A 23,518-nucleotide genomic window follows, 5' to 3' on the forward strand; every position below is an offset into this window, starting at 1 on the left:
TTACATAAATTTACTATACTTAGGCAAAAATTATAGTGAGATCAGTTTAGTGTCTTTTATTTTGTTTTAGGCAAATTATGTCAAACTGGTATCATAGGTTTTTCGCTAGTTTGTATTATATAAACTTAATACGATTCGAATTTTTATGCAAAATTGAATTCATCAATTATATAAATTAACAAAAAGACAAATTTAGCACCAGACGGTGGTGTCTTCTGAAGATTTCCTCTCGATATGAATATACAAAATATCACTCTATATTACTCTCCCATTGTAGCAGAGAAGCAAACAGATCCAGTTGAACAAAGCAACCTACTGTGTGACGAAAACATGTCGCGCGACAAACCAATGGTGTTTCATTGAACCGTATGCCGGTGTGGCATGGAAAAAAGCTTCGATCACGATTCAACCAGTAAACTTTCGGGAACCTTGTGTGTTTTGAAGTTGCCTACAAAACAGGCGTTTAAGGGGAGCGTCTGCCCAAAACGAAAGTTATTTTGTTCTACGATTTTGAAGACAACAATAGATCTTTTGTGTAATGTTAGGGTCGCTTTATACATTCATTGTGCGAGAAAAAAAATATTTTTAGTCACACAGAGCAACACATACGAGCGTTCCAAAAGTCCAAGAGTCCAAGACGTCCAACAATTTCCAAGTCGAGGAGCGCCGCGTCGACCGCGATAACTCTCGATAAAATTGTCTGATATGGGAAATTCAATTAGTTTTGTAAAGCTTAGACTTGTAGTTAGCCGATGAAAATTGAAAAAATGTTCGAGTTTCGGATAATGGGTTCATGAAAACCGAAAAATCTCATATTTTACTGTAAAACTCGCTCATATTTATTCAAAATAATAGGGGGAAATTTTTTTTTTCAGTTTTCTGTGGTTCATTGACAGGCTACACATATTGGGCATCCTCATAGAAAATATCAAGTCAATTCGTTGATTAATTTTTGAGTTATCTTTGTCGCCAATTTGAAAAAAATTAAAAAGCTGTGGCTACAGTGATTGCGGGAGACCTTTCTAGAGGTTCACTACTAACAATTAAACGGATAAAAAAGTCGATTATTTTTTCCCTCTACACCAGACGCTTCTCTTAAGGACGTTCTGGTTAAGATCAGTTGAGCGACCGAAATTGTAAGTCGCACGGATAGAACATGCTACGTAAAACTCTTCAAATATATTAGAATAAAAAAAGCTCCTGCGTACAAATTATTTATTTTTATCTGGTTCTTTTACTGAAGGTTCATACTATCCAAATTTCGCGGTTAAAAATCTTTTGCTGCAAAACCCGAGTCCGATTTTTACGCTTTAATTTATTTCCATTCCTTACATTTTAAATCACAAAATTAAATTTAAATCGATTTAATCACAATCAGCACAGAAAACATGTTCAGCTAAAACGTAACATTATTTTTATTGGATAAAACAAGGAAGAATATTCTATTATGTTCGATAGAAATGATGGTTTAATATGTCGAATTAAGCACGGTCGAAGTATCAACCCAAAACCAAAACAAACAAAACCAACAAGCCAAAACAACACGGAAACCAGTAGTTTTGTCTATTTAACCGGACTTTTTTTATTAATCATAAAAAAACTTCGTCTCACTATCATAAAAGAGCTCATCTGAATGTCACTATTTTTAGTCGCGTCTCTGTTACACCGGTCGGGTGTCGAGCTTTGCAAATTAGACTCTTGCCATTGTCGCTTTCTAGCACTGTTCGTTGCAGGACCTGCTGTGTTTCGATAGTTCCCTTGTTGCTTCTGGACATGTATGGTGTCGAGAGGCCCTCGTAAATAAGTACATCATCTGTAGATGAATTTTAGAAAAAGTTTAATTAACTGGATTCTAGTTTGAGCTTAAGCGTCCTACCCAAAAACCACAGGAATGTAGCCGCCGGTCTGCCATCACTTGAAACGCAATTTGCCACCATCTCAGAGCCGATTTTGAAAGCACCGTTGTTAGTTTTGATGTCACTAGAAACCAACAGCTGCGGTGGCCGTGGCTTGATCGGACCCTCTTTCAGATCACCACTCGTGATCTCATTGTCGTTGCTGTTGGCTGTTGATAAAAGTTATGAAGAAAGTGCATATTTTCATTTCCCTGATACTTACATCTTCGGAGCTTTATCGGAAGCTCAGTTTCCATGTATCCATTCGGGTAGGAACCATGTTCTGCCCGGCAAATCAATCGCTTTCGGTTGTCCTCTACTGCGATTGGTTTGCGGAAAAACTGTTGAACGGTCGTTCGGCGATCCTTCGTTTCGGAAAAGGCCGCCCCCAATTCGTTTGTGATAGGAGTGCCATCCAAATACCAAGACAGCTTGGCACCTGGCCAACCGCCCCGGGAAATACATCTAACGATCAACGGCTTTCCGTAGTCGAATTCATTATCCCGAGCGTCAACGTTGCTGGACACCTCGATCACGGGAGGTTCAGGAGCAACTGCTTCAAAATGAGAAGTACTAATTTTTATTCACACACAATAAGTGGAAATTTTCCAAACCTTCACCTTCTATCACGATATCGATCGATCCCTTGTAGGACTGCCCACTGATGGAAACCGTACACTCAAACGTCCCGCCATATTCCGGGACAATACTGGCCAAGGTCACCCCACATGACCCTCGACTCCAGCCTTCTCCGTAGAACGTGATCCCCTGCACTGGAGCTGGCAGACGATCACTGCTGGCAAAAGGAGCTCGCACTCCAGGAACTTTGACACTGAAAAATTTCACTATGTTAGCTCCTTTCGTGATAGTGGTTGAAGAAACTCACATGCAAAAATCGATCGGTTGACCGCCAGGTACCTTGCACAGCAGATTCACATTCCGTTGACCTTCGGAAACTATTGAGCTTTTGGGTTCGGTTATCACTTCCAAGGCCCTGCAGATTGCTGAAATGGATTATAAGGATGTAACTGACTATTCATTGCAAGATCGTCACTCAACGCACCAACTGTCATGGACAGTAACGCAATCACGTAAAGTTTAGTCATTTTCTTTCTGGACAGTGCTGCTTTTTTCACTTTTCACTGAATTTTACTATTTGATGCTTAAGGCTTCTTATATAAAACTTCAAACTGCGAAGACGGTCACCTCTTGACTGAAACTAGAACCGAATGGAAGCAGTGGCTTTTAAATTCTCACCAGATCGACACCAAAATTTCGCGATGATCAATCGCTCTAACAGGAAATGATCATTCGCGTTTTTCAAATTTAAAATTAAAATTTTCCGTTTTTGATGGATCCATACCTACAATCTGATTTAATCAAATGGTTCCAGGAGCATATAAGAGTATCTAGAATTTATTTGAGTCCAAGCTGGAAAATGTTTTGGATAGTTTTATGATGGCGCCGTAATAACTGAAAGAGAAAACAAATAAAGAGATGCTCTCATTCGCCTATAGAACCATTAGAATAACTTTGCTAGAATGTGTAAACAGACCGAAAAAATTCCAATACTTTTCATCTGCAAACAAATTTACCTACAAGAACCCAAAACGACACTTTTTAATCGTCACTCGTTCGCGCTGTACGGAATTGGTATACGAAAAACTGGTCACACCACTTTGATCTGAACCCGCCCCGCCAAAAAAGAACCATAACCGCAGCAGCCTCCACCCGAGTGTAACACGCGGTGTTATTACGCAACGGGACTATACTGGCGATGTGCTAAAACAGCTTCCGCAGACGGATCGACGTCTTCAACCTCCAGAACGATGGTCCCAAACAACCAAAACCAAACAAAAATGCAAATAAATTAACACCGGTCCGTTTGTTCTCGAAAAGGAAATTTAGTTCAAAATTGCGTACTTCGTCATCAAGTCGTACTTTACTTGTTTTTTAAATCACAAAGATTTTTTCAGGATTCAGGCTATATTTGTGTCATTTTAGTTACATCGAAAATAGTTGTCGAAAATCAGAAATTGAACCTATCACCTCGAGCAGTAGTTAAATCACCTCTCTTCATGGGGAGCTAATTTCTATCTACGCTGATGTCAAAACTTGTTTCTAGTCACTAGAAAAATTTGCATATTCTTCTCGTTGGAACGGTTTGTTTTGATTCAAACATGGTATCATCCTTTTACGACTCTTCTTCTTTTTTTTTTCTTCCCGAGTGTAAGAATCGAACGAACTTTGATTACAACCTCGTTTGACCCCAATAAATCTTCGGAACTGGAATTCACAGCGCAGTACGGAAAAAGGAAGAGGTTTTACGATGCTTCTATTTTATTGTCAAACGATCGGGCGGCGGGTCGAGCTCTCACGACGATTTAAGGTTTGATTGATCGAGGCTCCTACTTATGAAAACCATCATAAAATGATCTTTCAGACAACAACGTAACAATTGACATCAGATCAGTGACGGTGCCAATTCACACATTGTTTGAACTTTTTAAAATCAAATACTTCCTCAACGGAAAAGGATGTGTGATAGTTAGCCGTTTTTTTGTTTGTCCAAAGGAACCGGTCCAGCGGTTCAGTTTGGCCTGTTCCGGAATCGCGAGCGTTTCATAAAAGTTATGCAAAAACAGATCGAATCGTGTTTAAATAATGATATTAGCGAAGCTTGAAAGCTACTACAGTTCAGATACTTATTTTTACCAGAAAATAGGAAGTAAGCAAGAAACTTATTTCCTTGTGGTACCAGAACCCATAAGCGGTCCCAGACATCTCAAAAAGGGAAGGTACGTTATCCTGATAATGTCAAATTTTGGAGACTTACTATCTAGCAAGTTTTATGTACGTAGATAGTAATTGGTTAATTTTGTCGCTAAAATTGTCCAATCTGATAACACCGATCAGAATGCGAGGGGTAATTTGAAGAATCCACCCATAGCAGGTCTCTTAGCGATTAAAAATCAGTAATCTTTATTTGAAATAGTACAACCTTGAAGAACAGCGTGTACATTTATGTTCCCATACTTCTTCCTGGGGTGAATTCAGATTTGTTACTAATCTGCGAAGAAACGCGAAGGGAAAGCTGTCATACTGTTTAGTAAATGAGATATCGGATAGTAAAACAGTTTGTAAAATGACAACAAATTTGATGAACTAATTTGCGTTTCGATGTTTGAAATTCATTTTAATTGACACCAGCTTGCAACCACAGTTGGACAATAAATCCAACCAGCACAATCAATTATACACTGATCCAAACTAAAACCACCCAATATATGTGCATGCAAAAAGCAACTTTTTATTTGCCCACTAAAGCAGGCAACCCTCTTAATCTATTCAGACCTTCTTTCATAATTAGGGCACTTTTGCTCCTTTGCCTACTTAAAGTAATTCAGCTCTTTAGAATAGCCCTTTTCGGATGAAGAGTTCGGCGAGATGTCTGTTGAGACAGATGTCCGTTTTCATAACCCATTTTGCTTCTACTTTGTCGCAATGTACTAGATAGTGAATTTAGTGCAGTCTACTTTCTACTTCTGCTCAAGTCAGACATACAATCGAACCAAGTGAACAACAATTAGCAACCTCTTGATCTAGTGTGCATTGTCTCGAGAACAAAGGAAACTTTTAATTTATGCTTGCCATCATGAGTAAAGTTGACGTTTTCGTGAAGTGGAATACCTGATGAAGGTGAAGATGCAGCTTAAGCTCAAGGACGATATGTATCTACAGTATCATCATCTTCGCAACGTAGTACTCATATCATTCAACACGTTAGCCCAAGCCGAACGTTTCATTTTGCAGAACAACTTGAAGCATGTGGTTGAAAGTGATAAAGTTGGAATTAAGATCCCCATGTATATAGAAAAAGACTATGTAGATGTAAAGCTACATGACCTATCACCACGTACCCCTCCCGATCTAATCGCAAAATATATGTCGCAACACGCAGAAGTAGAACCCGTTACACGTGATACGTGAAGAAATTTCTTCCGGGCACACCTAACGGTGTTCTTGTGGTGAGCATGCGGATCGAAAGACCTATCCCCTCCCACTTGACTATAAAACTTAAAACTCGCGAAGCTACTATTATTCAAACTACGTTATGCACCCATGAGGGGCAAACTTCTACGTGCAAGTATTGTAATCAGACAGCGCACCAAGGACAACCTTGCGCGGAAGATACAGAGGAGAACGCATCTCTACCGATTGCCAACGCATCCACGGAAAACCAACCCAAAAAAGAGTATTCAATACCAATACCTGAACCACAAACGATTGCCAAATTTGTAGCAGCTGTTCAGTCCATATTGACAACTGCCAAAGCAGCATCCAGCACCCCCAAAACCACTGTAAGCAACATCAGTGAAGAAGATAATAACAATGACGACGGATTTACTTTGGTCACCCGTAAGTGCAAGAAGCAGGAAAGAACATCTGGTCTCGAACACCAAGGCACTTTTAACGATGATGACCTTGACGTGGAGGACAGGAGAGAATTAAATGGTCCCTATGACGCAGTAGGCGAGTCGCGAAAGAAGGTCTCCGCTCGCAATAAAAAGTTGCGCGCACGAGATCTAACGGATAATCAATAATATTTGTTTTTAATTTTATTTTTTACATGTTGTAAACACATAAAAGATCCACGGCTCCATTAAGCTACCGCTATGAGCCGTTTCAAATAGACGGAATAAATAAATAAATAGTGAATCTAGCCTACTGTATCTAAGAGTTCCACAACGACTAAATCGCTTGGTAGCGAATTAATTCTTGTTGGTGGTATCAAACGGGGAAAACAGCTTGGCTATATAAAATTTAACTTTTGAGCCAAAGATATCGCTTGGCCGTCTTCGGCAAAGTTGTAGATGAGAGTATTTTTATAAATTTTACAGAAGACATTGTTATTGTTTTTATCACTCACAGTAATCGCGTTACGAGACGTTTTCTATGATGAACTCCTCAATGTCTCATTTTTACTAATATTTTTTTTGTTCCTGGATTTTCGCGCTAATAATGTTCGAGGATACTTTTAGCCATTACAAAACACGCAATTTTTCCTAAGAGATCAAATAACTGTGAATACCATGTAAAGAGTTAAGGCTGATTTTCATTTTATTTTAGGCTGTTTTTGAACCCGTATAACTTCATTATCGAAAAAATCTGTAATTATGTTAGCATTCATACGATAAACCGAACCGAGATGGAATTGTACATCACCTGTTAGAAAATCATTTTTTTTTATTTCGATTATAGAGGTTTTAACCTTAAGGTCATTCGCCTCTTCGGGTTAGAAAAATCTCTTATGAAAAATTTCTAACCCTATGTGCGGGGTCGGGACTCGAACCCAGGTGCGCTGCGTACAAGGCAATCGATTTACCAATACGCTACGCCCACCCCTCAGGAAATCATTCAATATCGGTGTTAACACTTCGGCAGCCGCTCTAGTATACAGAGTGCACGCCACACAGAAAATCAAGCGAAAGCGTCTTTGAACACCAGCGGCTACTCTTTCAGTGAGCCATTCACACGACTTCAGGAGGGCCAGACATAAAGCTTTCAACAGTGTATAACTTCTGAACGGGTGCTTACGAACAGACTGCTTTACCTTTGATTTGTAGGTGGAATCCAGTCCTATCAGAATAATTCATGCCATAATTACAGTTGTTGCCCATATGTATATATGTAGTGAAGTCAAACGGGTTCAAAAACAAGCTAAAATAAAATCAAAATCAGCCATAACTACAATATATACGCGAATTAATTTCACTATGTTTTTATAGTTAAATACACTTGCACTTCACTATTTAACAGATACCGGTATTTCGATTACTACTTGTAATAACCATAACTATTTACAAAATATTTACAGTTATTCAGTCTCTTCGGGAAAGTTGCATGTTTTGCAATGATGAAAAATTAGAATCAAAAATGTTATAAGTGAAACTAAGCATTTAAGGGGCTCATCACAGAAAACGTTTCACAACTCCATTACTGTGAGTGGCAGAGACAAAATGTCTTCTGAAACATTTATAAAAATACTCTCTTCTACAACATTGTTTAAGACGGCCAAGTGCCAGCTTGTTCGGTTGAAATGTAAAATTTTCTGTAGCCAATGGTCAATTTAAAAATATGATATTGCCAAAATATAGCGCTTTACATGGACAGTTTTGACTCCAAGGAATTAAGTACCTCAAAACGCTTTTTTACCAAAATTGTGCGAACTATTAACAACGCCTAAATCGGTAAATTTGGCTTATTGACGTCTTCGGAGGAATTAGTAGATATTGCAAACTCTTTCATATGGTGTTGCTATTTTATAAATGAGATATATTTACCCACTTTAATGCAAGTGCATATATTAAAAATATGTCTTCAGCAAAGTTGTAGAGCTACCTTTTGCGAACAACTTTGCCGAAGACACAAAGTCTTTAGCTTTGATATCTTCAACATTATTGCTGGTTGTTTGTGAATGATCCCTTTAAAGCCAATTCATTACTATAACTTTGAAATATCATTCTGACAAGTTCGGTATGTTGCGTAAAAAGGTTTGAATTCCCAAAATAGACAACTTTCTACATTTTAACAAAGCTTATCTCGTGTATTTTCAAAGTGATATGACAGTTTTTGAAAAATGAAGTATTTCAAATGGTGATTGATTGTTAACGTGTAAACGGCTGAATTTACGTTAATAGTGTTTTTGGACTACTCATAAAAATAGCAAGGTTTGTCATTTTCTGCTATGATTTTCGTAAGAATGTATTGGCTGAATACATGAAGTCTCCACTTTTGATGCTTAAGGGGATCCGCTTATATAACTGTGGCAAAAAGTACCTAATGTTTAATATATTTTTTAAGCTGTAGAATGACTTAGACATGTGCGCTATTCTGCAAAATGTTTATTAAGGTTTCATCTATAATATTAAAATTTTCGAGTGTACGGTGTCAAAAATAACGTCTACCATGGCGGCTTTCTCGGAACAAGATTTTTCGAATCTGCGGCATTCTCGTTTTTGAACCATTCATCGAGTTTTGCCCGCCTAAAAGGTAACCCACAAAATCGCAATATTTTGATCATTAACTATTTTTTACAGTCGGCTAAAGTGAAAAAATCTTGTGTAAAAACGATACTTTATCACAGAGAACAAACTTTCCCGAAAAACCTGTGTAAACATTTAAACGAAAATACGTTGAAAATCACCATTGCATACAGGTTCGGATGCATGAGTCACCATTGTATCCAAGTTTGCACACAAGTCCCGTATAGCGATTGCTGGCCGATCGAAGTGCCGCCAAGTGGGAAGTTGCTACTTGCTGTTGTCATTTCATAGTGACAGTTTTATTTCTTACACAAGTTGAAAACTTTACTTGTATGTCAGTTCTCAGTGGCTTGCAGACGACGAATTGCGACCTGTATGGTGCCCGCAGATGAGGTCGATTTTCAAAACACCTTTTGCTGGAGCCGCCATTTTTAACACCGTACACTCGAAAATTTTTATTTTATAGATGAAACCTTAATAAACATTTTGCAGAATAGCGCATATGTGCAATTGCAGCTGCAGCCTGCAGGCGTGTTCACTTTGACGCGTTTCATTTCACTGTTTTACTGCCCTCTGTGAGCACGCTCAATTTACTTCCCGATTCACACACCCGCGTAAGGTTCGTCGACTTATGGTGAATTCGCACCTATTGAAGTGCAACATTTATTTACCGTGTGACGTCACTAGACGAGGTAAGCGACGACGGGGTACAGGGAGTTGCTCCAGTTGCCCACGCTACTGTTTCGTCGTTTGTGCCTTAGGGTGGTACCTTCGTTTGAAGGAAATGCTTCAAACGATTTCCAAACGGCCTAAGTTACCTTTTACCAGCATAATGCTCAAATTGGTTATGGTTATTATTGCTGTGCTCGCTTGCTGATTGTGTTTTGGTGGTTCTGTTGGCTTCTGCCTGAACCGGAATAATTTTTACTAGGTGACCTATGGTGGATTTGAAATGTGGCTTACTTGGTTAGTTCCTACAATTTGGCCGTAGATCTTTCTCTTTTTCACCATTCACAATTTTTATCATTTTCTCCGTGCTTTACTCCTTACTGTAGCACTTCTCTTATTTCACTGTAACTTTCTCTAATTCCTTTACTTTTCTGTTTTAGCGATCTTCTGGTTAACTTTTCACGAACCTTGCTTGTCTGTGGTCAAGATTGTAAGACCGAATTCTTCTCTATTGAGCTTCAAATCCCTATTGGGTATCCTATTTAACCCGATGTCATTCGTTCGACTTCGGGGGCCCATATCTGCTTACGAACGTCATCGAAAGTCGCGGAGTTGTCTCTACCTGTCGTCAGTGATGGCATTTCACCCTAGTGATGCACTGGCGCGTAAGTGTGATGCCTACACAGAGGATACAATGATCACACACCACAGAAAAAAGCAGAGCGCTCTTTCTTTCGGAGCTGTATAGACCGATTTCAAGTGTGCGCTGGTGTTGAGGTAGTTGGGTGCGAGATAACCGTGCTCTCTTGCTCTTTAAATTCTCTGTGGCGCGCTCAGATAAAGTCACCACCACGCGCGCCCCAGTGTCGCTGTGGTGTATTCACTGGCGTGTATTCACTGGCGTGTGATCTTTGGTTTGTTTTCGTCTTAGAAGCGGCAGTGCGGGCGAGATTGATTTGATTTGCACAGGTTGTTGCGTTGTGTTGTGTGGATGGTGGTGGCTTATTTCAAGTTTATATGATTTTCTATTGAAGATTTCATACAAGTTGCTTGGTAAAGCGAACGAGTTTATAAAGTATTGTTACACTAACTGCAAAACTAAAAGTACTCGGTCCTCGGAGCAAATTGGGAAAACTTTTTACGTATCATCGTCTAGAGAGTTTTATAATGACCAGAGGCACCTGATATGCAAACTCGTGTTATACGTTTTAATAGTTTTATTATAACTTAATCCTACAAGTTTAAGACGAAATCTTAGATTTCGTCCACAGGCTTGACATATTCAGTGAAATTAGGTATACGCTTGTGGCGATAATTAATTTACATACAACATCACAATTGAGCGTACACCCGTTATTCATTTGTTCATTTGTCTATTATTTTGCGTGGAAATCGTTTAAACAGCAGGCGAAAGCGAATGTTTCAAGAGCATGGGAGCTATGAAGGGGATTCTGCGCGTCAATGAGCGAAATAAATTGGCTCAGTTTCGGGGTCAAGAAAAAAGGCCACTAGTGTTCACGCTTATTTTAAATGAACAATGAATCTTGTGTTCCATAAAAGGATGTTATAAATGGGTCAGCAGCAACAATGTTTATTATACGTAGAAGATTTTTATTCGGTGAGGTCATAAACATCCTCTGATACATAAACTTAATATTATAAGTTTTACAAATTATAAAATCACGGTAAACAGATAAACGTTCCTTGGAACAATTTAGTATGTACTGCAAAGACGGTGGATTTGCCAATTTGAACTTCTTTGCTATACTCGTACCCGAACATGTTAGGTTTTAATTTTAATTCTCTCTCTTATTATTCCATCGCGTGGAAATTCGAGTGAAAACCAACTAATTTATTTAAATGATGGCAAAGTAGAAAAATGCCGTCAAAAGATTCCAGAACTAATTATTGAGGGGTTACACCACTATAGAGCACGAAAATAGGCATATTTCGGGAATTTATCTTGACGCAATAATGAGATGAATCGAGATCTTGTTCAACTTTCCGGCAGTGCACGCTGCTCTGAAAATCTAGCGAAATCGTCTTAAAGCATCAGCGGCTGCTCCTTCAGTGGGTCATAAGCGCGACTTCCGTAGGGTTAATGAGTTATATAACATAAGCAATGAATTGCAAAAAAATGAGTTATTCGAGTGATTTCATCACAAGATGGCGGCTGTGCAGCACTTTCCCGTCGGGGAGTTTTTTTGGAAGGAGTCCACGGCCGGAACTCTACGTCCCGTAATTTTTGATCCAGAGCCAAAAACCAAAGCTTTTTAAACTTCTTAGAACGACAGCAAGCGGCGTACGTAAGATTTTTTCTATGTCTTGATTTTTCGCGAAATGGCACATTTTTTAGTCGCTGAAAATGTGTTGAAAATCGACACAAAATTGGTTATTAAAAATTATACAATGAAAAAATTAAATCCCACGTACATCGCTGGAGAGAGTAATCTTGAACATGCTGTCAAAATTTTAGGCTGATCAAAAATCATTTGTTCAAGTTACATTTCCGGCCAGATCAAAAAAATTTATTTCGAGAAAAACACGGCTAACGTTTTTAGTATACTCAGGGTATACATAAGAGGCGTTGCGAAAAATTTGAATATTTATTTATTGTTTTCGCGATTCATTTTTTGGAATATCATTTTCAGCATCCTAAAGCACCAGTAAACAAAATTCAACCAATAAATAAAAATTAAATGTTTTAAAAAATCTACAGTGCTGTAACCCCTTGAAAGCACTGCACCGGTCAAATAGAAGCGCTTTTAAATTGGCACGTCATTATTTCTAATAACGCGCTACAGAAAAAAACAAGCAACAATGTGAATTCTCGTGAAATTTATCTTGTTTTATGTGGACTTTATCTCGGAAAAGTTGGACATCGGATAAGCCTCTTCTCGCGTGAGTGAGAGAGAATTACAATATGATAATAATCGAAAACGTGTGTAATACCAGGACATTACTTGTAATGGATCACTTTACTTTTTGGCGTCGCCAAATTCGCAATCAAGTTAAATTACCATTGAGTTATTCAGTCGAACAAAAAATAATGTGGATGTACAAATCCCGTCTTACATCTGTTATTCGATTATTCTGATACTACAGATTATTATAAAAATTTGTTTATACCAGCCGATACCTTGATACGTAAAATGTTTTCCTTGTTTGCCCCTAGGCTCGAATATTTCAGGTTTCCCACGGTAGTGTAACAACACTCTATAAACTCGTAAGCTTTACCAAGCAACTTATATGAAATCTTCAGTAGAAAATCATATAAGTTTGAAGTAAGCCACCATCATCCACACAACACAACGCAACAACCTGTGCAAATTAAATCAATATCGCCCGCACTGCCGCTTCTAAGACGAAAACAAACCAAAGATCGCACGCCAGTGAATACCCCACAGCGACTCTGGGGCGCGCGCGGTGGCGAATTTATCTGAGCGCGCCACAGAGAATTTCAAGAGCTCTTCTCCACACTCTAGATCGTTCCAGTGTTGGGTGTATGAAAATTTACCTTTGCCATCAACATGCGCTTACACATATCAAATACGGCGGTGTATATGAACGAAAGAGAAGCGCTCCCATGTTGCTTGCCAGAGTGTAGGGAGTAATTTCAATTTCTCTTTACTGCACAGAGGATAGGGACATCACTGGCTGTCGTCTTGCAGCCGTAGGCTAAAATCAGAGACCCGGAACCTGAAATCACAAATTAGAAAATTGTAATTCTAATTCTGATCGGTTTATAATTAATTCTGTAACCTCGTTACAATTCACGCACAAACATGGCAAATAATTACGACGTCAAATCACACTATTCTCACAGTACTTTTGCTTACTAACACGTAATACAATAGAAGAAATGACCTACTGAGCGATTAACTTCGATTTGCCGTTAAATATAATATATGTTACTGCAACCTTTGAAAAACAGTGGACGAACACAAAATCACTTCCGAAAGATTCGACAGTGCTGCCACTCTCCTTTATCTACGATATTTAAGAAGTTTTGTTGAAAAAAAGTTTTTAAGGGGTCATTCACAAACAACGATGAATAACTTCGAGTGTACTATAAATAGAAATTTTTGGTCTTCAGTGAATATGTTCGCAAAAGCAATTACATTAACATTTCTGAAAGCTGAAGCTTGTTTTTCATACTTTGAAAAAAGGGGAATTAAGCATTAAGCCATTGCATTATATTGGCAACACATTTGCACTAATGTTACATTGAATGTCCATTATAGCATTAACAATACAATATAGCTCTATATTAGCATCCATAAGGCATAAACGCACAACCGAAATATAGCATTATCGCTTGCTCTATATGCGTATATAAAGCTGATATAACGCGTACATGCTTCAATTATCTTTAAAGCATGTAAGCTTTATATGTGCATTTAGTGTCATTATAGAGCAAGTAGAAACCCGATATAATTCTATTGTAATGCTGTAGGTTTATTCGTTATGCAACTCTTCTTGAAGATTAGATTCGTCATATTAGAAGAGAGTCAATTACGGTTTTAAACAGAAGATTTTATTTTAATTGTTTTCCTTTTTGCTCATCATACTGAAAGGAAACGTAAGAAATGGTTTTAAAACTATGGCGGACAATGACAGCCAACTGAAACTTTCTAATAGCATTAGTGATGCCAATATTGGGCTTGTAAATTTGAAATTTGTGCGCTGGTGCTATATAATAGCACCAATACTGCAAAAAACGAGTTGTCAATCTCTGCACAGTAAAAGCCCTTCGCCTTTTCTGGCATAATACCAGCATTATATCAGTATTTAGATCTTCACGGCTCTTTAAGGCTGCCCCATATGTGGATAATATGAGGCTACGTTATAGTGCTTATTGGTTACTTGGGTAGATCAGCATAATGAAGGTCTTGGATCACCATAAAACATCTTAGAAGACATCATTGCTGTACGCATTACCGTTTTGGCGTGAATGATTTTTCGCGCGTTTTTAGCGAAAAAAAACACTGTTCACTGTGCAGCGTGCACTAGCACGACTGCCGGAAGTTTAACGGTAAAAAGAAAATAAAAAAATCTGCTGGTAAGCAGGAGCAGATATGCCACATTGAAATCTGTGTTTTGGTCAAAAAAATCTTTTTACCATCTGTGATGAGTAAAACAGGAAAAATTCTGTGAAAATCTGTGATAAATTTCCAAAAAACCTTTGAAAAATCACAATATTTACAAAAATCTGTGAAATTTTCATCAAAATACCAAAAATCTGTCACCTGTAAAAAAGAATCTGTAATCAAAAATTGTGAAAAACATCTGTTTTCTGTTGCTTGTTGCGGTGGTCTTAATAGAAATGAAGAGCCATGAATATCCGTTGTCATGGTCCCTGATGAGCAGAGTAAATGGGTCTTGTTTATGTATTTCTAAATTTTTAGCTACATCCAGTTTCCAGGGGTTAGAGAATCGTCTTAGAATGCGTATATCTTCGGTGGTAGGTTGATGGTTCTCGTTGCAAACGTGTTCTGGCAATTTTGACTTGAAGTGCTGTGGTGTTCCTTTTGACGTAGCTCTTTCGGCCTTTGTTGTTTCTGCGATGTGTTCCTTGAATCTGATTTCCAAATCCCTATTTGTTTGTTCTGATTTGATTTTGCATAGATCCCTGATTTGTTTAATTCTTCGATCTAGGAACGGGCATAGCGTACCCAAGTAACCATAAGCATTAATCCATTTCACAATATTGGCAATAGATATGCACTAATGTTACATTGGAACTCTTTCGTAACATTTATAATGCAATCAAGTTCTAAATTAGCATCATAAATGAAGACAGACATCCGAAATATCAGTAGTACATATAGTATGTAGAATTCCGGTGTGATAGAGGCGTTAAGATTCTTTGGCACAACCTCCTTAGCCTTGCACCACTTCAGAACATCTTTTGAATAATAGCACGAGATTGAATTCGGCCAGAAAATCGTAGAGCCATCCTGGAAGATGCTTGGGAGGCCTGAAGTAGATGCTTAGGAGGCATTTTTGCAAGTACACATGCCCATTGGCCATTCCGGTTATTACGAACGGAGTGTTCCGCTTTCCACACAAACAAATTGCCTGCCAAATCATGCCTCTTTTTAAGCAAACTTAGACATCCTCGGGAATGTCGAACTCATGACGACCTGTAAAGAAAAGGACATAAGTCTCGTTTTCCATAGCAAGTTAGTTTCGTCAACAGTTGAGGTTCCGCACACGTGGTATCCTCGCATTATTCTGTCGTTTAGCGCGATTTGACGCCTTTTGAATATTGTACGTGTGTAGTCCTGCAGTTTTTTTTCACTGAACTACTAGAATTTCCCTTGCAAGCTCAGACGACCTGCTTGAGATCCTTCTCACTGTACGGAGTTCTATTTTGACCACTTATTCCTTCGTATCGACAAGACTTACCGTAGATTGTACCATTCCGGGCTAATGGTACGGTGAGAGCTATTCGAAGTTCCCAGCAGGGTTGCCAGGTAATATCTTTTGAAAACTGTTCGTAGCATATCGAATAATATGTGTAAAAGAATACGTAAAAGTTTTTCTCTAAACCAGAAGTCGCAATATTTTATTTAGTTTTAGCACGAGGTCAAAAATTGAGAACGAGATCAAACATTGAAAAACTTGAGAAATCTGTGCTATTTTGGGTATTATGACAGTAAACTGTGGCAATCTGTGTAGTTTTGACAATCGGTGCAGCGTATTGAAAGTGTATAAGGCAGATTAATCTGTGCACCTGGCATCCCTGGTTATTTCATCAGACCAAAGAACATTCTGCTAGCCAGAATTTTTCCAATGTTAGTATCGTCTAGCAAAACTCAAACAGACTTTCCGGTTTTTTAAAGATATTGCTGGTTTTCAGGCATTCGATTTTGCTTCACTGAGACGATGTCGAATAGTTCGTGAACTGCAAGCATTTTGTAGCATAGTGGGTGACATCAGTTGCACTTTTTCGGGAACCATCTTTAGCTTTACTTTTCTGTCAATATTCGTTGCTGACCGCTTCCTAGTTTCTTTTCCATCGAGTTGGACTGCAAAAACTTATAAGAAATCGATCCTACCGTTATATGACAGATGCTAAACTGCTTAGTGATCGCGCGATTTGTTTTTCCAGCATATTTAGCCTTTCCTCATAACTAGTTTTTTTAAATAATAACAAAAGAAAAATAGTTTTGAGGGAAAAAGCGATCTTGAATAAAACAATTAATGCCTTGATGAATTTTTTTGTCCGGCCTTATTTTGACAGTTGTGTAGTTTATCAGAAACACACTAAAATCGTTTAACCAAATGTTTGTGATGATACCTAGGGTCTGTATCAAAGGGAAGAAGAGCATATCCGAATAACAATGTAAAGAGTCCAAAGATTTGACAAACACAAACAGATTCATTACAAGCACAATTCCTTCACAGCACCCTATGAACATAATTGGTATTTGCATATACTGCCCATAAAAGCCCATATGGAAACCCGGACCCGACCCGAACCCGACGGGTTTCGGGTCTGGTTCGGGTTCTGTAAATTTAAGCTTCTCGGGTTCGGGTCGGGTTCCGGGTTTTCAAATTAGAAATTCTCGGGGTCGGGTCGGGTTCGGGTTTTGAACAAAACAACCGATCCATTTCGTGACATTGTTTGCGTCTATACACAAAACGCAGTCTTTTTTCTAGTAGTGAATTATACTTTGTAATATGAATGGATGACACATATAACCGTACCAAATGTTAGCACCTCTGAATCGCTAGAATTCATCGTATTTTCTGGTGCTCAAATATTGTATTTTTTCAATCTTGCATAAAATTTCGTCTCTGCAGATTCGCAAACTGCCTGAATTATATATTTTTTTAAACGATCATTCATGAAAGAGCATTCAACAATACGTGTTTCACATCTAAAATCTCTTTGCGATTTATTTTTCATGATAATTAGTAATAAACCAAGTCAACAGGAATTTATCGGAAAATATCGGTTCAACTTTCTATAATGGAATATAAATTTCGACAGTTACTTTAAAACCGATACTTAGGCCGCGGCGATTTTTTCTCTACGTAAACGGTTTTGTGGGGTACATTCGTACCCCAGAACTAAAATCGCTCTAGTGTGTCTAATTTTTATTAAATTTATAATTAAATTGGATAGTTTTATTCTAAATCATTCGTAAAGTAACCTGTTTAAAAATATTCGTGTTTTGACTATTTAATTAAGATACCGGTCCAAACGCATTTTCTAGTTACTTTGCTCTAGTGCTTTGTTATACCAAATAACAGATACTATTATTATACAATTTAACACAACTTTCTCGCTTACTATGTATCGATATTTTGCTTTAAAAAAAAGATATAATATTTTTTTTGAATTATGTACACATGACAAAACACTAACGCAAACTGTTTTGTGGGATACATTTGTACCCCAAACAAAATTTAAGCGAGCACTGTTAAATTGGTCAAATGAAACAAATAGGTTGTACCTGTCTTCACGGAAGTTTAATAATCAAATTGGTTTATGATAAAGATTGCTTGAAAATAAAATAAACTGTAACTGAAAAATAAGGATTTGAACTCATAAATTTGGTGGTACTTTGGTGTCATTATGGCGGCTCAAATTTAAAAAGGGCACATTTTTTTTTAAAAGCAGATAGTTTAGGCCAAATTTATTTTCTAGAGACTGTCTTTGTTCCATCAGACCTAAACCTAGCTTCACTTCCGCCAGGTTTCGTTGTTCATGACACTCATAGGGAGATGGGATAATAGCACCACTATCAAATCAGTGGTACATATATGAAACAAGCACTTTCTGTCAGATTGTTCCCGGGCTAAGCTGTTGCATGATTCGGATTCCTTCATGAAAATACATGAATTTCCACAAACTTAACGAATTGATCGCAAAAATTTTGTGTGTTCTGTTGAAGCCATTAACGATACAGGTTTAGCCGTTCTAACCAGTAACGTTGGTGACGTCATGTAAACTGTCGAATACGAATTGCTAATTGCCATAGCTTAATTTAATACATGTAATAAATTATACGAAACTGCCTTGCAGGAATGGTTTCTGAGAAAAATCAGAAGTTTTGGTTAAGTACGACGGACAAGGTTGTTGGAAACTAGGACCATTAAGCTTTCTGTTTCCCCTTGAGTTAGCCGCCGATTTAACTTAATTTCCGGTTAAGATATCAACGATTTATATGTTTCTCTGAACGTTACAAATTTGACGTTCAATAATAGTAAATATAAATGCGGATTCTACTCGGCAGTGATTTGTTTTGTCATATGCAGATATAACTCAATGCGTATGGTGCTACTTCAGATTAGAGTGTTTATACTATTCTTAGATGATTCAAGGGTCCATCTCGGGTGCGTAGAATTAAAACGCTTCGAGATCTTTGGTTGATTCTCCGTATTAGCAAGTTGGATTCGGATCGGGCTTCTCATATTTTAAATTTTCGGATTCGGGTTTTCAAATTTCAAAATTCTCGGGTCGGGTCGGGTTCGGGTTCGGGTTTTTCAAATTTTATAATTTCGGGCTCGGGTCGGGTTCGGATTTTTAAATTTTCGTGCGCTCGGGTTCGGGTCGGGTTCGGGTTCGAAAAAATTGAAACCCGACCATCTCTAATCTGTTGGATTGTATTCTGTATTACCACTGAATCCCAATGCATAAATACGATTACCAGGTTTGTTTAGAAAAAATCGAAAAAATACCAAAACACGGTTGTCCCATCCATAAGGCTGAATGAAAATGTAAATTTTGAGCAGCGTTTTTCTCGGCTTGCCGTTTTTCAATATGGGACTCTTATGCGTTTATAGGCAATATAGTGGATTATATTCACCTTTTTGGCGATTCCAACCAACGTCGATCGCGTTCACGCCTGAATGTAGACTTGTAGGTAACGATCAAGCCGTTACCGGATATTCTCAACGAAAATAATCTCCAACCATGTATCTTTGGTCAAACCATTTATTTGTACCTTTGAACGATAATCGTTGAAATCTTTCACGTTTGACGCTGTTTCGTTGTTCCACTGTTTTTTTTATTATCGCACACTACCGTTTAACTTAATAAATGCAGTTTCATTCAATAAATAAGCACTTACACTTTAAATTCGACTTTCTACAAGGAGGAAATTCAGCATTAGAGCGCTGTGACCATCCAGACTGGTTTGTCCTGTAATTGTTTGCAGTTTCCTGCCTCTATCAATGTTCATATCAAGCATAAAGTTTTTTTAAAAAAAAGTTCGTAACATCAGCCTCAAATTATGCTGTTTGTCTACGCAATACTGTTCTTGTAAGACAGTTGTTCAGTTCTAAAATTGGTTTCCTTCGGTCCCTTTCAAAAAAACTGAAGGAAAACGATTTCAGTACTAAAACAACATCGATTTGTGGTAAAATTAGTTGGTATTATCGTAATTTAAGGAACTCTCAACAGACATGTAACTATCACAGAGCTAAAGAATGTCCACAGGCTGATGAGCCAGAATACAGCTCCACTTTTAGGATCCACTTCATTATTGACGTCATTGTCGTCGTCGCCGTCCGTGGCTGGGAACTTGCTAGCTTTAATAACGTAGGTTTGCGTGCCCAGCTCGTTGGTAGCGATCAGCTCGAACAGTTCAGTCTGCTCCGTTTGCTCGTTGATTTTCAGCAGTACCAGGTAGTTTCCGTAGTCCTAGAATTAATTGGATGAAGAATATTTTTTCTGAACAAAACGATCTGATCAGAATATTACCATATCTTTGGGAATGTATGCCTGGTATGGTCCAACGGATTGACCCTCATCGATAACGATTCCGTTGACCCTCCAACTTGTTTTAGGCCGCGGGTTGGATTTCACGGTGACGTTGACCACGGCGTGAGTTCCTTCGCCGATGTAGATACTCGGAATTGGCTGAGGTGGAACTGAAAAACATCAGTCAATTACTATTAAATCGAATCAACATCGTTAAAACTACAAACTTCTAATATTCAATGGAAGAAACGCTCGATAGTAGCCGCTCTTGGCTATTGCAAAGTGCTCAGCCCTACAGACGATCTTCTTCCCACAATCGGCAGCCGTAATAGGATAGTTCAGCAGCTGCGTCACCGTAGTCAGCTTCTTTCCCTTCTTATCGTCCGTAACGCTGGTGACAATCGGTCCAAGAAATTCCTCACCGATCGGATCATCTTCAAGGAACCAGCTTAAATTTGCCTGAGGTACAGCATCTTGGGAGATACATTTGATGGCCAGCGTTTGATTCGGCGCCAGTCCACCATACTGGATGATCGTATTTCGACCCAACTCGATTTCCGTTGGTTTCGGGGCCACGGCTATCACGATGTCGATCGTTTCCTGAAAGAGCTCACCACCGATCGTCAGGTTGCAGTAGAATTTGCCTTCGTTGGATGTTTTCAGTCTTGCTATTTCGATCCCGCAGTCACCCCGATGCAAACTGTCACCGTAGTAGCTGATGTCGTGCGGCAGATTTCGGATGTCGTGAGTACCCATGATGCCAGGAATTTGAACGCTGCAAGTGGGATAGGTTTTATGAGTAATTAATGTCAATAATACAGCAGCTTTAGTGACTCACCTACAGGCATCGATCGGTTTGTCACTGCGGCACAGGAGGTCGACCCTTTTCGCGAGCGTTTTCACGTAGGCCGTCGACGGTATAGTCTGGATTCCTTGTGATTCAACGAGCGTGATGAGAGCTGTTGAGTATAATGGAATGACACTTGATCAGTTGCTATATTTTTCAGCTATCAAGAAAAACAAATATTGATTCGCGAGTTCGGAGGTTGCATAAATTAACTGTTGCTGGTTGCAGTCGATCGGGCGAGGGCTACAGACGTCTCAAGTGGCTTGCGGAGAATTGATATAATTGCGACAGTGATCTCACAGGTTTGATGATCCAATTCAAGCACGCATAACTTAAAAGTAGAACAAAGGTGTATAATTCTTTTGTTTTATTTTCAACATTCTTTGCTCCTGAGGCTAAGTTGACGTAGTTGACATCATTCCGAGCACGCGGTGGGCGAATCTAATTTTGAGTTTAACTCTTTGGTTTTCCGCGAACATTTAGGTGAGTGCAGTGGAAAAATAGACTATAATGAGTGTTTGTCGTGTTATAATCCACCAACGTCTGTTTAATACGAATTAGTAAATCTTGTTTTTCATTAATTCAGGATTTAGGCAGAAGGAAATTGATGCAAAAAAGGTAAAAAAAATTGGCACGTTTCGCAATTTTTGAAATATTTATTAGCTTTTGTTAAATAAATCTAAAATAAATTATCTGAAGCTGCATCATAATTTCAAAAAAAAAAGTTGATTTAATAATTATGCAGACTCAAATGTGTTTTGCACTTGTTCAAAACAACGATTGCTGTTCGAACCACATATTATGAATAAACTGAGATATGTCATGCAGATCATAACACTTTTCTTCTTGCTATTTCAGTATATATAAATATATCAGTTGGCCAACGATTATCGTTGTAATAATAGACTATAAGAGACGTATTTAGAAAAACAAGTCGTAATTATTTGCCCAATGCAGCTACTGTGCTGCTGCTCTAATTAGCAAATGTTTTAATTTCGGTGCTTTCCTTGTTAATTTTAAAGAATTTAGAATGCAAATTTATTGCCATAATACCCCATTAAGGTTGGTTCAGAGCACAATAAACATTCTGGCTAATATGTAGGAGCACGGAAAAAAAATCCGTTCATTAATTCATTGACTAAAAATCACGATTTCTTCAACTGAACGATTTACGAAAAAGTTCCTGAAATCATGACTTCGAATTCGTGAAATCATTGATGTTTTCACAACTTTTGTTCACACCAAAAAATACGTGGTGCTACCCTCAAATGTTTGTATTGAATCCTGAATGTTTATACTGCATTCTTCATAAAAAAGCGAGATTTTATGAGGATTCAACTTTCGCAAACTTGGTCAAAATTTATGTAAATTATTATTGTGTTATCGTAATATTTTATTCGCGATATAATTATCGGATTTCCACAAGGAGTAACGTGACTTAAATTCATGATTTCAGAAACTTGTTTACGATTTCCGTTATTTCTCTGTACGTTATTGTGATGTTGTGTCCTAGAATTTACGTTCAGACTTTCACACGACTTAAACTCATATCATGATATTAGGAATTGAAATTGAAACAAGGTAAGATTTTCGTTCAATTCCATTATTAATGCAATAAAAATACTGCAGAGAATGATAAATGAGTGGAAACAATCGGCAGTATAATATGATTTTGTCGGGAGCATGAATGATGTGTCGCTTTCATGAATAATAGTTCAAATTTCAAGAAATGATTCACGTGCATATATTAAGACAATGAATACAATTGTATAAAATGTTTGACCTAGATCGTGAACTATTTTACGCGACCAATAATAATTTGTGACCTATGAACTTTTTAATCGGGAATTAGTTTACATTACCGAAATGGATCCATGAATGATATTGCGAGCATCGTGAACTAGTTCAAGTGATAATATCAGGACCATGCACAAGATTGCACAATATGTGATCTGGATTGTGAAAGTGGAATCGATCGGCGGGATTCTATGATTTTGAGAACTATTTTACGAGAACGAATGATAAATCATGGATCAGGGACTATTTGCATAAAATGTGAACTTGTTCGTGAATCCATGAATAGTATTCCGAGTTTCGTGAAATAATTAACGTGCTACCATGCATAAGATTGCACAATGTGAGAACTAGTTCGTGAATCCATGAATAATATTCCGCGTTTCGTACAATAGTTCACATGCTGGTCGCTCCAAATTGAACAATATGTGAACTAGTTCGTGAACCTATGAATAATCATGCAAGTTTCGTGAAAAAGTTTACGTGCGTCAAATGCATAATATGTGAACTAGTTGATGAATCCATGAATAATATTTTTTGTTTCGTG

General features: G+C 38.1%; 3 protein-coding genes across 7 annotated transcripts in view; 1 reads left to right on the forward strand and 2 right to left on the reverse strand.

Moving 5' to 3' along the window:
- LOC131686697 (uncharacterized) overlaps positions 1-23,518 on the forward strand; it is a 1,014,555-nt gene that overhangs the window by 655,895 nt on the left and 335,142 nt on the right. The gene's annotated exons all lie outside the window — the stretch shown is intronic.
- LOC131686701 (fasciclin-3-like) lies at positions 1,462-3,098 on the reverse strand. Of its 3 annotated transcripts, none has more exons than XM_058970613.1 (6): positions 2,959-3,098; positions 2,782-2,899; positions 2,516-2,727; positions 2,119-2,451; positions 1,877-2,065; positions 1,462-1,813 (listed from the first exon to the last, which is right to left on the reverse strand). In XM_058970613.1, exons 1-6 carry the CDS (start codon positions 2,999-3,001, stop codon positions 1,626-1,628), a joined length of 1,083 nt encoding a protein of 360 aa, XP_058826596.1. In that variant the 5' UTR covers positions 3,002-3,098; the 3' UTR covers positions 1,462-1,625. The 3 variants fall into 3 exon arrangements, with proteins under 3 accessions (XP_058826596.1, XP_058826595.1, XP_058826597.1); XM_058970612.1 differs by having other exon boundaries at positions 2,119-2,448; positions 2,510-2,727; XM_058970614.1 differs by having other exon boundaries at positions 1,466-1,813; positions 2,119-2,448.
- Positions 19,549-23,518, reverse strand: part of LOC131686700 (fasciclin-3-like) — a 31,943-nt gene continuing 27,973 nt past the window's right edge. Inside the window, exons 2-5 of the mRNA XM_058970611.1 lie at positions 21,169-21,289; positions 20,558-21,105; positions 20,331-20,500; positions 19,549-20,270 (exon numbers count right to left, since the gene is read on the reverse strand). Of these exons, the coding sequence (XP_058826594.1) occupies positions 20,013-20,270; positions 20,331-20,500; positions 20,558-21,105; positions 21,169-21,289 (1,097 nt within the window). The 3' untranslated portion in view covers positions 19,549-20,012. The remainder of the gene's footprint in view (positions 20,271-20,330; positions 20,501-20,557; positions 21,106-21,168; positions 21,290-23,518) is intronic.

Source organism: Topomyia yanbarensis, chromosome 3, assembly GCF_030247195.1.
Source record: "Topomyia yanbarensis strain Yona2022 chromosome 3, ASM3024719v1, whole genome shotgun sequence".
NCBI lineage: Eukaryota > Metazoa > Arthropoda > Insecta > Diptera > Culicidae > Topomyia > Topomyia yanbarensis.